The 17,417-nt window shown below is 42.7% G+C and overlaps 1 protein-coding gene across 7 annotated transcripts in view; it reads left to right on the top strand.

Moving 5' to 3' along the window:
* KANK4 (KN motif and ankyrin repeat domains 4) overlaps nucleotides 1–17,417 on the top strand; it is a 64,805-nt gene that overhangs the window by 32,088 nt on the left and 15,300 nt on the right. For 2 of the 7 annotated variants that reach the window (XM_081011742.1, XM_081011740.1), the window contains 3 exons: nucleotides 8,177–8,263; nucleotides 10,959–12,959; nucleotides 15,407–15,518. In XM_081011742.1, the coding sequence (XP_080867868.1) occupies nucleotides 8,248–8,263; nucleotides 10,959–12,959; nucleotides 15,407–15,518 (2,129 nt within the window). In that variant the 5' untranslated portion in view covers nucleotides 8,177–8,247. Of the gene's footprint in view, nucleotides 1–2,396; nucleotides 2,416–6,089; nucleotides 6,199–8,176; nucleotides 8,264–10,955; nucleotides 12,960–15,406; nucleotides 15,519–17,417 lie in introns of those variants that run through there. The other 5 variants (XM_081011738.1, XM_081011736.1, XM_081011739.1 and 2 more) reach the window with 4 other exon arrangements.

Raw genomic sequence — 17,417 nt, 5'->3', positions numbered from 1 at the left:
TCACACAGCTGTCTCCCCATGTAGTGTACAGCAGCGTCCCTGGGAAAAAGTACTTGCTATTTCCACAGGGCATGGGAAATTACTATCTGAATGCTGTCCTGTCATTCCTCCCCCTCAAAATTCTAGGTGCATGTACACATTACAGCGAATAGTCTGGTATTCTGTGAATTTTCTATAGCTGTGAATATGCAGCATCTGTAGAGGTTTATCAAGTAAACTAGTTATTGTTGGTCAGTGCAGTCAGTTGAACCTACTCCTTTAAGGTACTGGAACCAAAAAGCATTCAGTTTTCTATCCAGGCCCATATGTAAATCATATAATGGTATATTCTAATAGTCAACCCTTTGCTGTATAATAAGTAGTTTAGTTGAGCAAAATACAGCATGATGAGAGTAAGGGAGGGAATCATTAATTTCCCCCCAAATGTTAAGGTCAATAAATGTGCAGGCGGGCAGAAGTAACACAATGTCATATAGTTCAAGCTTTTAATTGTAGTCACTGAAGTCAATGTGCATGGCTAGAGCCAGCAATTTTAGATTTCTGTAAAGCCTAAACTAGCTCTCAGCACTTTGCTTCTTTGCATGAAATCCCATCTTAAGTCTTAGTGTGTGCATTTTTCATGCATCCTGTATCATTTGAGTCCTTTCCTGCATAACTAATTCTTCTCCCTGTTCTTCACTTGACAGATTGAAAACTCATTATGTACACATCTGTATATCCAAACAGATTTCAAAAGTATGTACCGCATATATTCCCCCAGAGTCTGCATTTACATTTGATAGGTGGCTTTTGCTGACAATTCTGCTTCACTGCTCTGTGTTCATCTGGACCACCTACCCAGACGAGCTCTTTGGAGTGCCTTTAAACAGGAGATGCTAGATCACACATGGATAGCTGGCAAAGGAGGATGAGGGCGTAAATGCGATTTCATGACAGAAGGCATGGTTAGCATAAAGGAGACTATGGGGTCCTTCCACTGCCAGCTCACTAGTTGATGCCCACAAGGAAGGAGTTCTTAATTAGCTCCTGTTGAGATGACGCAATCCTGCTCCTGAAGGGAATTTGTTGATTCTGCATCGTAATCCTGCATGGGATGGGTGTACCTGACCCAGCCTAAAGCTCAGTCGGCCATTTAGGTCAGATTAGGATTCCTGAGTTTAGTTTTAAACATCAAGTGTTTTGGCAGCTGGCTTTCTATTTGTGTGGGTTTGGTTTTTTTACTTCAGTAATTTATCTCGCAAAATAGACAATGATGCACTCACACTTGGTGCTGTCTGTGTATCTCCTTGCAGAATTCACAGTAGGGAAAGAAGATCAAGGAATCATGGATGGACTAGGTGAGAGGTCAGATTAAAGTGGGTAAGGGCTGAGGTAGCTGTGTTTCCAGGCGCCTAGGATTTCTTTCTAGAGCCTGTCCAGCTATAACATTCCTCTTGTAGGATCCCTGAACCTCAGCTCCTGTAGCCAGATGGACTACATTAAGCCAACAGTACATTTTAATGCATCTAGAATTTCAATCCAAAATGACAATGCCTTGAGAGAGCCATTCCCCTTGTTGCTTTCATTTGTACTACTACAAAGCAACTTTGAGGGCTCAAATTTTAATCGGAGCAGCGGCACCAAAGGAGGAGGTGCTTAATCCTCCTCTTCCTGCCCCCACGACCTTTTCGTGATCCAAAAGAGGTGTACTTTTAAAATAAGTAGGACATGACTGGATAACCAAATTGGAACGTTGTGGGTTCAGTTTCACCTCGAAAGCCTTTTGACAGAACTCTGGCACACCTCCTGTTGCAATATTCTCTCAGGTCACAATCGAAGCATTATCTAGACCTTGGCGAGTTTTATTAGCTATTATGAAATATTTTCCCTTCTAATGAGATCTCCCCCACCGACCCCAACAATAAGCCTCAAAAACTGGCAGCTGACTTGAGTGTGCTTTGCAGCTTGGAAGCGGTGTGGTGACACTTTGACGTTGTTTGTTCAGTTTCCTCACACAAAGCACCATTGCCAATAGTCAGGTCTTTCGTCCAGCTTGGGTCTCAGATAAGGCATGTTCATGTTTTCCTTGATTTTGTTAATCTAGCCTGTTCTGTGGTTTGGCAGAGCCCACTCTTGCTCAGGGGCAGCAGTGTGGCACAGTACCCCATTCTCCCTACTACCTCTCACTGCTGTAAGCGGCAGCTGCCATCACTGGAGGATGGTCCAGCAGAGTGAATGGGGACACTGCCCCACCAACCTCAGCCAACTCTCCTGCCTGCCTGCCTCCTTGCTTACAACTAGTCAAGGGGTGGCTAGTGAACGACTAGTCAGCAGGGTTTTAAGTGGGTCTCCTTAAACCACAGGATCACTCTGGAAAGGGCTTTCCTCCCACTTCTGCCTGCTTTTACAGATGCTACTCATTGAACTGCAGCTGAGGTATAAAATCAATTGTGCTGAATGCTCAGTAATGACAACAGATGCATTGCTAATTTTTCTGGTCCTTCTGCACAGATTCAATGTTTTCACTGGTTCTCTGTAGACTGATGGTATAACAAGGAAGATATGAAGCCTCAGCCAAAATAACCTCTTCAGAATGGAACACTGCTGTTATTATTATTACCTCTACTAGGTATGGTGTCTTCCAGGTACTGTTATAGACTACAGTTTCCCCCAGCCCTGCGCTTGGCCATGCTGGCTGGGGCTGTTGAAAGCTGAAACCAGCAACATATGGTGGTCAGTGCATTGAATAAGCTCTTGGGCTCCCAATTCACTTCTACGCAAACAACCATTTTTGCTGTGGCATCCGTTAACATTCAGAATCGCCCATGATGTTGTAGCATAAGACAATCAAAGCTGTTTCACTTTGCTTTCCATTCACACTATTTAAAAAAAACAACCCCCAAAAGTGTAGTCAGTGTGACTTTAAAATGCAAATGTGGTTGTTACTTTTATTTAGTAGCATGAACAAACTTGATTTTGTTCGTTTGGCATCAGGGAGTTTGGCAGTTGGGTATGTGAGAAACAGAGTTTGGGGGTGATCATGAGGGAGATAGATACTGTGATTGTATTCGTGTGTTGGAGATCAGAGCCCATCTCTGCCATTGAACCTGGGTTCTGGGACAAGTTATTTTAGTTTCACCACTTTACCTCCTGTGAAATGGGTTTCTGTTGCTTTGAAGGGATAGTTTTGCGTGTTCCTTTCTGCCTTGTGCTCAGGTTCTGGGGCAAGTTGTCTTTTGCCATCACAAATTTGCTTCCTGTGAAATGGTTTTCTGAAGAAGCAGTTAATTGTGGCTTCGGAAAGTGGCTTTGTGTATTGGGGATCAGTGCCCCACCCTCACGCCCATTGCCTTGTGCTCAGGTTCTGGAGCAAGTGTGCCTGTCTTATCTCCAATTTGCCTCATGGGTTGTTTTTTTGTTGGAGCAGAAAGCTGTCACTTAAGATGCATGGTTTGATATTTGGGGCTGAAAGCCAACCTCTGCGTTGTACAAAGGCTGAGATCACTTGTCCTCATCTGGTCCACACAGCTGTCTTGTCTGTAGCATTAGCAAGTAGGGATAGCAGGGAAATTTGTTCAGGTAACCTACCCAGTTTGCAATTCCCAAATAAAATACAGTAAGTCCACAACTTATGCACATTTAACATGTGCACATTCAACTTTATGCTCTTGGCAAAAAGTAAAAAATAAAAGGGCATGGAAAGGGGGTGGCATCTGGGGGGGGGGGAGTCTTTGGCAATCCCACCCACCATTGAACCCACTGTGTTTTGGCTTTAGGCATGATCCCAGAACGTAACACCCACGTAAGTGGTGGGCTTACTGTACACAGTGAAACACACCTATCCTTCAATGTTTCTACTTCTCTGATTTTTTGTAGTGCAGTTGTCCAACCCAACATGCACCCCCCCCCCAAAAGGCATATGTTAAGGAAAAGTGCACACAAAAATGCTTCTTTTAGTGAAAATAATATCCCAAAATTGGGGGGAAGCTGATTGGAAACAAAATGTATATTTAAGGCAAAATTGCAGAGTAATGCTAGGTGAAATGCATAGGAAAATGCACATGAATTTTCATACAGTATTTAAAAGAAGATTGCAAACTAAGGTGGAAACGGGGAGAACCAAACTGAAGACTGGGGGGCGGGGGAGAGAAACAAATAAAAACGAAAACCAATTTATCTGTGCCTTTGAAAAGGTTAAAAGCAACCAGCCATGACTGAAAACTGTACTGGAACCCCTTTCCCTCCCAGTTTGTTTGTTTGTTTTGTTTTGTTTTTTTGAAAGGTGCATTTAGTTTCTTCAAAGAGAGGATCTGTACAGCAGGACCAGGTGGAGGAGGCAGTGGTGATCGTTTGCCTCACAAGTTGCGTTTTCTTTCTCACACACGAGGAAGTGTCTTCTAATAACATCTGTGAGAGGAGAAGGGTCCCAGTCCCAGCAGTGGCGAACACACTGTATTGCTTTCCCAAGGCATCAATGGCTGCTAGCCACGATGGCTATATACTACCTCTAAATACTAGTTTCTGGGGATCACAAGCAAGAGAGAGCTCATAGCCATTTGCTTCACTGCTGTGAGAACAGAATGCTGGGCTAGATGGACCTTTGACTTGATCCGTAGGAACGCAGGAAACCGCCTTATACGTAGTGAGTCCATTGGCCCATCTAGCTCCTACACCGACTGGCAGCAGCTTTCCATGGCTTCAAGTAAGGGACATTCCCTGCCTTACCAGGAGATGCTGGGAATAGGACCTGGGGCATTCTGAGTGCACAACCTATCTTGCAACAATAATCTACAGTCGTGCCTTGGTACTCAGACATTTTGGCTCCCAAACACCGCAAACCCGGAAGTGAGTGTTCCAGTTTGCGAACCTTTTTTGGAAGCCAAACATCCAACGCGGCTTCTGATTGAGTGCAGGAAGCTCCTGCAGCCAATCGGAAGCCATGCTTTGGTTTTCGAACAGTTCCAGAAGTCAAACGGACTCCCGGAACGGATCATTTTGACAACCAAGGTACCACTGTATTGCCCTTCTTCCACTGAGCTATAGCCTTTTCCAGCAGGGCTGCTTTTACTTTCTTATGCCATTACTTGGCATTTTTTCCTGCCTGCTCTCCTGTACCTTTTGACAGCAGCATATTAGGCAGAAGCCCAGCAGGTGAAACAGTTCCATGCTGGGAAAAGCTCCTGTTGAATGCCTGCCATGCAGCTGTTAAAACAAACCTTCCTACTTACATAAGACCTACGGCTACAAGGCAGATCAATGTGGCATCTATCATTGTTCTTAATTCAGAAAATAAAACTTGCCCTTTTAGCAGCACTTGCAGACTACAAGTAAATCAGACAGTAAGTTGAACATTTAATTAAGGCTGCAATCCATAACTTTTTATTAGAATATAAAACTCACTGAAATCCACAGTGTCTGAATTCTGAGGGAATATTAATGCACAATACAGTGGTACCTCGGGTTACATACGCTTCAGGTTACATACGCTTCAGGTTACAGATTCCACTAACCCAGAAATAGTACCTCGGGTTAAGAACTTTGCTTCAGGATGAGAACAGAAATCGTGCTCCGGCGGCGCAGCAGCAGCAGCAGCAGCGGGAGGCCCCATTAGCTAAAGTGGTGCTTCAGGTGAAGAATAGTTTCAGGTTAAGAACGGACCTCCGGAACAAATTAAGTACTTAATCCAAGGTACCACTGTATAATCATGTTTCTGTTGGGAAGGTTTGTGATTTGAGGTAGAACCAGGCTTTGCTTGTCTTACCCAAAATAATTTTTATGTTTCTGCCACTGTTAATTATTGGCAGCCTTTTAAATAATCCTTTCCAAAAATAAAAATTAAAAAAATAAGATAATTATTTCACAACTTGGTTCAGGCATTTCCTCTTGGGAGTTAATCAGATGTTTTGTTTCTCTTGGAGCTTCAAAAATAAGACAATCCTTCTTTGGAAAGTATATGAAGATTCTTGCAAATGCCATGTTTTTACCATGCCTGAACACGACTTCTATTTGCATCCTTCTCTGTTATCACAGTAAAGGTTGTATTTGCTTTTCAAGCAAGGTCATTAGTCAGCTGACCAACTCTTTAGCAGCTGGAGTGACTACATGTTTTGCCAGTCTAACTCTGGACTTTTCAGGAGTGTTTGGAGCGCTTCCTAGAAAGAGAAGGCTTGTCTGGGTTTCTTTTCTTCCTTTTGATTTGGCAGCTGGGAGGATATGAAGGTAACCTGGCCAAATACTTCTGTTAACTGCCAGTTTGAACTCCAATAATGAAATGCCGAGATAAATTGCTGCAATGCAGTTGCAAATGATAGGCAGTATCAGAAAGCTGTTGCAATAGCTCTTAATGAGAATGCATTAACTTGTCATCCCACTGGGGAGAAATGATCTTGGTTTCAAAATACTGTTTTTAAATGCTTCTAAATGATCAAAGGGTCCTTCCTTGTAGTGAATGCCACAGGCATTGATCTTAGTGACTCTGTGCATTGTCAGTTCGGAAGTGGCAAACCATTGCTGCCAGCTCAGTGGAACTTAATCCTACACGTGCATAGGTGAGAGTCAGCAACAATGAATAATACGGTGCTTACTTCTGAGTAAACATGCACAGGATTCCACTGTAGTTTGACATGGTGTTGAATGTTTTGGATCTTTAGATTCAGTTTACCTGTTGTTCTTCAGTTGACGCAAATATAAAGCAAACTACAGCTGTCTCTATAAACCATGTCCTTGTGAATGAGTAGTGAAGGCTTCTAATGATGTTGATGTTGACAATTTCCACATCTAACTGATACACATATTCTACATCTTTGTTATATCATTTTCTGTATATATACTTATTTTATAAGTATATATTTTCAAATGGATACGTCCACTAAAATTAAAGATGTCACTTGTGCTTACACAATGATTGTCTAGAGTTTAAACTGAAGGTTTCCTGGTACTGTTCTACTGACACACTGTTCAGATAATCCTGCACAGAAAGTTATTTCTACTGATGTATATGATTTATGGAACCTAGCAGTACTGCTGAAAACATGGCTACTAAGCAGAGACAACACCACAGAAGCTTTTCTAAATCTTTTGAATAATCGTTGACAAGCATGGGGGCTTGTTTTATGGCAAAAGCCAGGTAGCCATAGTGTGTTGTATTGGCATGGGTATGTGTGCTTTGTTGGCAGAAAAACAATAATGTAAGCAGTAATTGTCATGTCTAAGGACTGATTCATATGTTGTTGTTGTTGTTTGCTTGCTTATTTCCCCCAAACCTGGCAGCCTTCTCCAACCTTCAGATCTTCTGGACTACAGTTCCCATCAGCGCCAGCCAGCACAACTGATGGGAATTGTAATCCAAAACATTGGGCAGGCATCAAATTAGCAAAGGCTGAATTATGATTTACTGTGATGTGTGAACTGTTTTTTTGTATCCAGACCTATCTATTAACACGTACAAAAAAGGGGCTAGTTATTCTCCAAAACTACCTACATCAGCTTTCATATTAGCTAATACATATCCATGGATGTTCATCTATAAATGGGAATTGGAAATATCTGTCAGTTTGCTGCCCTTTAGAGGTGTCTATAATCAGCTACTTGAGGCAGAACCGTAGGGAAGGACCCTGGCAATATCTTGTCATGTCTATAATTAGTTTCTCTTCCAGCCCCCCCCCCCCCCGCTTTTTAAACTAGGAAAGCTGTAGTACACAGCACATTAATTATAGGCCATGTCCCAGAGTAATCAATGCTTCCAACAGTAATAAGATGAGTGATTACTTATCACCTCAACTTCTACTCAACATGCATCTCCTCAGCGTTTCTTCCTCTCCTCCCTCTTCCCCTCCCTTTACCTCCCCAATTTCTTTCTGAATTTCCTTTGGTCTTGTGTGTTGTTGCTTAGCAGTGAAAAATGATCTGATAGCGATACGCCTGTGTCTTCAGAGCAGGAACTCTTACAGTTAGAAGAGAAAACATTGATTTAAAAGATGCCTGGAAGTGCTTACTGGATAAGGACTCAAAGGATAATAATTTCACTCCATGCAGACGGAAACTGTCTTAATAGCTCTGTGTTTAAAAATAGATTATTCTGATGAAGTGAGCAGTTTGTACATAAAGAAATAATCGAAAGGAAGTGTGATGCTTAGGTCTTGAAATAACTATAATTGTATTGTTTAATAGTTTCCACCCCCCCCCCTTTTTTTTTAAGGTGGACTACATGTCTTCAGATGATGTTTCACTAATGGCTTGACATCTGTGGTCTGGACAGCAGTCATCATTATGGAGAATACAGATGGTATGGATACAGAATTTAACCTTAATTGAAAGGCAGAAACTTTACACTGTTCATTTTTCTGTTAATTGCTAAACGATTAAAGAACTCATGCTTTTTGAATTAGACTTTTAAAAATGTTCAGGCCCCAGTTTTGAATACTCACCCAATCTCTGTTCAGAATCTGTAAGTGCAAAGGGAAAACAGGGTTCTTGCAGGAGGGGTCTGCTTCTGGACCTTATGCCTGCAGAGAGAAGCTGATGGCCTTTCCCCCTAAAGGTAAAGGACCCCTGGGTGGTTAAGTCCGGTCAAAGGCAACTATGGGGTGCAGTGCTCATCTCACTTTTCAGCCCAAGGGAGTCGGTGTTTGTCCACAGACAGTTTTCCAGGTCATGTGGCCAGCATGACTAAATCGCTACTGGCACACGGAGGACCATGACGAGTGCCAGAGTGCACAGAAATGCCGTTTACCTTCCTGCAGTAGCAGTACCTATTTATCTACTTGCACTGGTATGCTTTTGAACTGCTAGGCTGGCAGAAGCTGGGACAGAGCAATGGGAGCTCACCCTGTCATGCGGATTCAAACTACTGACCTTCTGATCGGAAAACCCAAGAGGCTCAGTGGTTTAGACCACAGCACCACCCCTTAAAAATAAGAAGAAGCAGGAGGAGTATTTCAGTACTATGGGGCTGAGGGATAACGTCTTCCATTGGAGAGAGGCCTTTGCTCAGTGGGAGAGTGCATGTTTTGCAAGCGTAAGTTCCCAACTGCAATCCCAGACATTTCTGCTTATGAAGACTGAGGTAGCAGGGCTGAAAAAGACCTCTACCACAGATATCGGAGAGCTGTTGCACTTCAGAGCAGGCAGAACTGGCCTACATGGTCCTGTACTCTTAAGGCCAAAATACATGGCATGTTATTCAAATCATTTGGTGCCAAGGGTCAACTTTCCTCTAACTGTGAACATCAATTTAGGGAGTCCCAGTTCAGACCCAGGCAGTGGTGGGGTCAAAGGATAAAAAGCCTTCCTTACACACCACAGTCCTGACTCATTGCTGACTACCATGGAAGGCCAAACAATGTCAATAATGTCACATCTTGTTTGCCCCTGAATCAGTATACGGTTGCCTGAGACAACATGTATTCGGGCCACTCCTCACTTTTTGCTCATGGGTCTTATACATATACCTAAGCATGAAAAGTAAAGTGAGCCATGAGGTCTGTTGAGCAGGAGTTACGCTTCAAGCTCCACTCAAGAAGATAGCTGCTTTTCCTGATTCCCTTCTGTCTGGTTTTGTGCAAAAGCACCAAGCTCTTAGCCTGGGAACTTGTGTGCACACAGAGGCATTTTTTTATATTTAAGGGAGATCAAGGCTGACTCCCAGGAACCAATCTGTTCAGTTTGCTCTTTTTCCAGATCAACCTTGTATGCATGTCTTAAAGCATTTGACATGGTTTGAAAGCTAGTGCTGAATATATTAGTGATGCTGAGTGTAATGGTAAAGGTTTATTATACATTAGGATCATGCAGACTTTAAAGCAAATATGTTGTGTGGATTGCAAAAGCTGTCATTTACATAATTACCAAGTAGAGTGATTATTTAGCAAATTCTTGATGACTTTCGGTGCTACAATTACATGATTCAGCCCTTGAAAACAAGATTATACATTTGCCCATGCCTCTTCGGGACTATATATCTAAGCTGACTGTACAGAGATGTCTCAGATGACAAATTGCCAGCCATGTTTCCCCCCTCTTTTTGCCTTTTGGATAGAGGCTAACTGCACAGTGATTTAGTGAAACTGCCTTGCAGTTGTGCCTGGAGTTACAGCCAGCATTTCAATAAAAAGGGGGGGGAGTATGCATGCTGATATAGGCTGATTTTCAGAAATACTGCAGTGGCTCTATGCTGTTGCAGCCTTAGAGACAGCTGGGAGAGGGTTTGGGGAAGTCCATAGGGACCTCACCATAGAATATTGGGCCCTCCTTATCTGGCATTCATCTGCTTCTTTCATATCCTTTATTCACAACTCCTCATCCTAATGATAGAGGGCTATGCTGATGAAACACAGCGGATGGGAAACAGGCACTATGCATTTCCATATAGTCACCGTGATGTGCTCTGGAAGAGATGGGCACAGGGCTAAAAGAAGCCCTCATCCCTCCTTTCCTGGCCTTCCCTTGGTATGTACATTATGCCATGCAGAACTGGATGCTTGTGAGTGGAGCTCCTTGGGCACTAGGTCAGAAAGTGGCTGAGTCTGTAGGACTCTGTGTTATGACCAGATGGCCAGCCAGAAAAGGAGGAACACAGGAAGCTGCATTATATTGAGTCAGACCATTATTCCATCTAGCTACTCTGTTTGGTCTACTCTGAATGGCAGAGGCCTGCCAGAGTGTCGTGCAGGGACTTTTCCCAGTCCAACCTGGTACTATGTCATTGAGCTACAGTCTTCTGATGAGACCAAGCTGATTCCTTTTTTCAAGCACATGGCTGCGTCACTGCAGGGCACATCATGCCCTCGTAGTTTCTAGTTAGTTAGGTTAGAGTGACCTTAGCAGATTGTCTTTTTCCATCATGAGAATTAAGTGGCTAAAGACTGCTGTCAGGGGCGTGAGGTAGGAATTATAAGTGGTTTCAGACATCAGACTTTCTTGATATTATAGTTGTTTGTAGATTATCACACTGTTTTAATTTTTTAATTTTATGTCAGCAGATGAATGGGCGTCCAAACGAGAGGATAAAGATCCACCCCAAAGCCCCTATTCTCTTGAAACACCCTATGGCTTCCACTTAGATCTTGACTTCCTGAAGTACGTAGATGACATTGAGAAAGGAAATACTATCAAGAGGATTCCTATTCACAGGAAGGCAAAGCACCCAAAATTCAGCACGCTGCCTCGCAATTTCAGCCTTCCAGAAAATGGATCAAGGGCCTACTCCTCAGCCCCAGACAAGAGCTTCCTTACACAAAGGAAGGCCTCCTTAGGGGCAGAGGAAAGCAGCCCTGTTGTCACATTGACTGACTCATTGCCCTTAGCCACGCGTTCAAGTGAGCCAAGCTACAGAAAAAAGGCCCTTTTAATAGAGACTGTCAAGCAAGATGCTGCGCACCTTGAAGAGGAGACTGGCAACTGTAGAGGGAGGCCTCAGCTTTTGAGGGCATCCAGTATGCCTGCCACGCTGCCACCAGGCCAGGATTCAGAAGTAGAAAAGCAGCCAGAAGCTTTTCCACCTTTGGCATTCCTTCCGTCTTCTGATGGGAAAGGCTTGGAATTTGATTTTAGTCCCGTAAAGGGAACACTGGATTCAGATTGGTCCAAGGGATCTCCTGAAAATCTGAAAAATGTAAAGGAGCAAATTAGTCAGGCCGTCCAGGATACTGAGAAGCTTACAAGGCAACAGGAAGAAGCTAAGCTTGTACTAGACCAGGGGCAACCAGAACTTACAAAGGAGAGAATACAGCCCAGTGCTTCATGGCAAAGCCAGTATTTAGTATCTCAGGAACTGCTTGCAGTTGCTGAGAGCGGAGAAGAGGAATGCGATGCAACGGAGACAGATGTTTGTCGGCCATCCACCCAAAGTGAATTGACCACTTTCAGAGCCTTGGAATACAACCCTGAGAGCCAGACCCAGGAAGACATAGAACTCAACATAATTGAGACAGTTACAGCAGGACTGCAGGAGGGGCATGAAGTTACAAGTCCTGGCACTGGAGAGATGAAAGGAAACGTAAACCTCAAGCCTTTGCTCTCTGAAGAACCTAGCAAGATAACGGCCTTAAAGCAGCATATTGCTATTCTGGAGGAACAGCTGAACAACAAGACAGAAGAACTTGAGCAGATTCGAGTAGTTTTGAAGCAGCAGGATAAGGAAATCAAGGCCAAGGAGAGAAGCATTGAAATGTTGGCAAGTTCCAAAGCTCAACTGGAAGAGAAACTCTGTGGGGAGAGTACCAAAGAAATTACACCGTGCAAGCAGGACAAAATTGCCCTCCAGTACCATGATGCTGCTGTGAATACCGAACGGGCAGCTAAGGAGGCATCTGACAAAGGGGTTAATGTAAGCATCACTGTGCCTATGGAATCAATAGGGTGCGATGCCTGTGAAATTGATAATAAGAATCTGCAGATAAAGGAAGGCCATAGGAAGCTGTTCCATGTCCACCATGAGATGACAAGTGTTGATGTTGGAGAAAAAGACCGTCCATCTTTCCAGAGACAGAAAGAAATGAAACAGGAAAATGATAGTTCCCCTCTCGAGCTAAGTTACAATGAACTGAAGATTGATGAACACACTGATAATGACAACTACCAGAAGGGAGTGTGCAACTATGACACACAGTTCTCTGCTGCTAGTGAAGAAAGCTGCTCAGGTGTTGAGGTGGTTGGCTCAAAGGCAGCAGGAAATGAAGGCCTTTTTGAAGAAGATTTTAAGCAGGAGCTGAATGAGGAGGAAACCCAACCAGAACCAAAGAATTCGCCTGCAGATCCCATCGTAGGCCAATACGTTAAAAAAATCCAGGATCTGTTGCAAGAGCAGTGGACATGCCTAGAACACGGGTACCCAGAACTCGCCAGTGCCATTAAGCAGCCCGCCTCAAAGCTCAGCTCCATCCAGAACCAGCTTGTTAATTCCTTGAACTTGCTGCTCTCTGCCTACTCAACACAAACGCCGACAGACAAGGAGAATTCCAACACACAGTATCAACAGTTGGGTAAATAATATTGGCAAAGCCAGTCTTTCCTTTCCACTTACATTGCAGCTAGTCAGGAATATCACCTGAGATATTTTGAATGAAATAAACATGTTTGCTGCTTCAAAATAATAATAAAAATGTCCATTTTACCAAAACAAACAAGGGAAACTAAAAGAAATATTCTTGTGACATTTCCATGTTGTTGAAAAGCACTATTTTAATGTAAACAGAACTTAATGTGGCAGTTAAGGAAATATGAAAGTTTAGAAACCAAATTCATTATGTCTTAAAAATATCATCCAACATCACTTAAATGCATCATATTAATACAACCAATTTCATAGCGATAGAAAGAGAAAATGGGTATGGACAGGCATGGATGACATCCTCTCAACTGATGAACAGGGATGGCTGGAATAGGTTTGTGAAAAGCACTCCTACAATCTAGTTCCATGCTGCTCATAAGAAAGTGCATAGGGCTTCTATGAATAGAGTCAACCAGTTTTTTCAGCCCAAACCCAGAACAGCAAATATTCACATTGCTGTATCAACATAGTTCCCTTTTTTTATTTCTCTGCCACTCACACTACTTACTGAGGGTGGGAAAAACCATGGATGAACCTCTTTGTAGAATTTATCAGCCATTTATATGATATCTGTTGTGGTGGAGGAAAAAGTTGCCATTGCTGTGGCACAGCTGCAACTGGTCAGCTCTGTCATAAGGTAAGTGCCATTAATGTCAGCTGTCCTCTTTCAACAACCTCAGTTCCTCATTCTGTAAAGATGTCTGTTCCCACATTAGTTATAGGGAACTCTTGGACACAACTGTTTTGAGCCATTTCACAATTTATAAAACTGCTAACACTCTTTTCAAAGCTAAGAAGGGTCCGGTATGGTTTCATATTGGATGGGAAACCCATGTTGAGTTTCCTGCATTGCAGGGAGTGGGACCAGATAACCCCTGATATCTCTTCCAGCTCTATGATTCTATCGTGTGATCAGAAGAGTAGCACAAAGTATGCTCACCAGAATGTTTTGGGATCCATTCAGTTTCTAGGGCCAAATCAACCTAACAGACTAATCCAAGCTATCAATATTTTGAAACGACCCATTACAGTTGCGCCTTCTTCAAAATGCACAGCACTTGTTTCCATTCAGTTGGAAAACATTAAATCCGCCCTCAATCCTCTCTTTATGTCATGGAAGCAATGGAGTCCTATGTTCACTGAATCCCAAGCTTACCCAAGTTGATGACATTTAAACTGGACCAGTTCAGCTACCTCAGACTGGAAGTCTAGCTAGAGGGTGGAGTTGGAAGGTATGCCAACTATACACTGATATTGCAAAGTGTCTCAGGGTTGCCATTCCATATACCGCAGCCACAAACTGATGACAACAGTATCTGGGCAAACACTGATACCAGTGCCTCATCTTGAGTCAAATCAATGATAGTTGGTGATTGACATATATAAGCTTTATATTTAAACAGCAGCAGTATCAACACAGCAGGGTCATCGTTGGCCTCCATTTTAAGTCTCTTGAGGCAACTGAGCCATCTGCTGTTCTCCACACTGTCTTCATCTTCCCTTTGTCTTGTTTTCTTCTGAACACTACATTTCATAATGAGTTGAACATCACGGACATATAAAATGGGCCCAGGCAATGTCGGAAACCTAATGGGAATGTCCTCCGCAAACACCAACAAGGACCCCAAAGTGGTTGAGAAAAAGTCCTATCCACTTCTACAAATTCCTGTTGCCCCCTTGCACAGCGAAGGAGAACTGACATACCCCTATTCTTTTGCTCCATCCTTCACATTATTCTATCACATTCCCTTAACTCCACTGACCATCAATTGCATCTGCACACTCAACAAAATAGAAGCACCAACAAAATGCCTGTAGCTTGGGAAGGGGATGGGTCTTTGTAATGATGAATAAATAAATGTTATTGCAGTTATGCATGTGACATTGCTCAGTGTTGGGCCTTAAAGCTGGGTTGAGGGATCTGTGCCTGCAACTCCCATAATGCCTGACTATTGACCATACTGATGGAAACTGGCATCCAACAACATCTAGGGACCCAAGATTGGGGGAGCCTTCTCTGGTTGCTGCATCATACCAACCACTGGTGTCCTTCCCCAACCAGGGTAGGGTAGGTAAGTTTATGAAGCTATCAAACAGAAGAACTACCAGACAAGATAGGCCTCTTAAAAACAGCCGCGTTGTGAACCGCTTTTGAGTTTTTGTTTTTACAATCAAGCAGTGTATATGTGTGTGTGTGTGTGTGTGTGTGTGTGTGTGTGTAGCCACTGGTGTAGGAGTTGAGAGGTGTTGAGATCAGCCTTTCAATAGATAGGGGGACTTATTTACCATGTTCAGTTTGTTAAAGGTATGTGATATAGTTAAGTAAGACAACTCTGTTACAACATTTCTGATGTTCTGTGTTTTCAATATTTGTATTAGAAATTTCTCCAAGCACAAGCCTTAAATCTATAATGAAAAAGAAGGACACTGGTTTCCATGCAGGAGGTAACGGCACCAAAAAGAACCTTCAGTTTGTTGGGGTAAATGGTGGGTAAGCATCAATGGAAGAAGCAAAACTGCCTTGTCATTTATAATGCTACTTTTTAATGTATGCCAAAAGAAAAGATTGATGTATTAAACACAGACTCACTTCATTCCTTCTCCATTCTGATGTTGGCAAGATTGCTGCAAAAGGCTGGAGGAAGCATTGGGACGTATCAGGGGTGAGCAAACTTTTTCAGCAGGGGGCCGGTCCACTGTCCCTCAGACCATGTGGGGGCCCGGACTATATTTTGGAAAAAAAAAATATGAACGAATTCCTATGCCCCACAGATAACCCAGAGATGCATTTTAAATAAAAGGACACATTCTACTCATGTAAAAATACCAGGCAGGCCCCACCAATAACCCAGAGATGCATTTTAAATAAAAGGACACATTCTACTCTTAAAACATTTCTGATTCCCAGACCATCCGCAGGCCGGATTGAGAAGGCGATTGGGCCGCATCCAGCCCCCAGGCCTTAGTTTGCCTACCCATGACGTAGGTCGTTAGCCGAAGTATTGAAAAGTACTACGCTAATATAAATGAAAGCTGAAAATCACCGCAAACTTCACAAAAGGAATGGTAACCTTAGCACTGAGTGAGTAGGCTAGGAAACAGACATACGGTAAGCAGTGACACCAAAAGCCAGGAAATCATTGGAACTAGCTTGCAATTTGCAGTTCTCTCGATTTCTGTAGAAAGAACAAAACAATCTGAACTCAGATATTTTTTCACTCTCTTTGACAAATAGACTTAAGAAAAAAAAATGCCAGCGAACCTTTTATTCAGAAGACTGCAGCTTCCCATTACTAGAATGTTGTTTACCACACAATCTTAAATAACTACTGCCATGGTTGGCTGTGATGTAAAGGCACTGTGCTAATTTAAGCTTCCAGATACATAGGCAACTCTACAGCTCTTGGCTTCCAGTGCAGAAGGCAAGTTGGTTTTAAGAAAGTTTCATCAACTTTGCCCACCTTCCCCTGTAAACCAGATCCTCTGCCATTTGCCTAGCGCATCTCTCCTCACCAAGTTCCAAATCCAAGTGGACTGGCTGTTTGCTGTGTAGTAGTTGCTTGTAAACTCACAGAGACACGACAGAAACCATGTAGGAAGCTGGACATTTGTAGCTGTAGATTAATGCTGCAATCGCTTGCAACTTCCTTGAAAGGTGGAATATTGGAATCAAAGGTCGTTTGTGGCCATGTGTTTAAATACATTAATTTATTTGCAAAAACTTCTATACTACCATCTTTTTTTAAAAAAAGTGAACAGCTCAATATCAATGATACGACATTCATAAAATGCAAAATATATCACAAATCATTAAAACAGATTATTAGCATGTCTACATGTTGCTATCAGTCCACATGCACATGGACATCTGTACCTGCCCAAACTTCACTGCAAACATCACAATACTTGTTTGGTGTCTGGGCCCTGTATATTTCATAGTCTATCCTCGCCATCTCAGGTCAAAATCTTGAGAGTGAGGGCTAACACATTTTCTTCCCTAAGCATCTGATAAAGTAGTAGTTTTAAAGGGACAACCCTTAGAAGTGATTTAGCAAACAGTCACCATTGGCTTCTAAGTGCTTTGATATAGAGGTGGTTACTTTATCATTTTACTTTGAAAATGCACAAATGCTAGTAAAATGTTTTAAGTTCCAGATAAGATAAAATGTATTTGAATAAAATGAGAAAGCAATGTAATTCATCATTAAGGGGATGGCCCCCAATCTATAGTACTAACAGAATACCTAGCTGAACCTTAGCAAACCCAGTGGCTTGTTTTTTGACATAATAGCCATGCAACCATCTCCAACACAACCTTTGGCCACTTATAACAGTCTCACCAGCCAGGTACAGATAGAGATGAATGAATCTTTAATTTTGATTTCTTTCA

Source organism: Podarcis pityusensis (genome assembly GCF_964106645.2).
Source record: "Podarcis pityusensis genome assembly, chromosome: 6".
NCBI lineage: Eukaryota > Metazoa > Chordata > Lepidosauria > Squamata > Lacertidae > Podarcis > Podarcis pityusensis.
The sequence above is the reverse complement of the archived record's forward strand: the minus strand, read 5'-3'. Positions and strand labels throughout refer to the sequence as shown.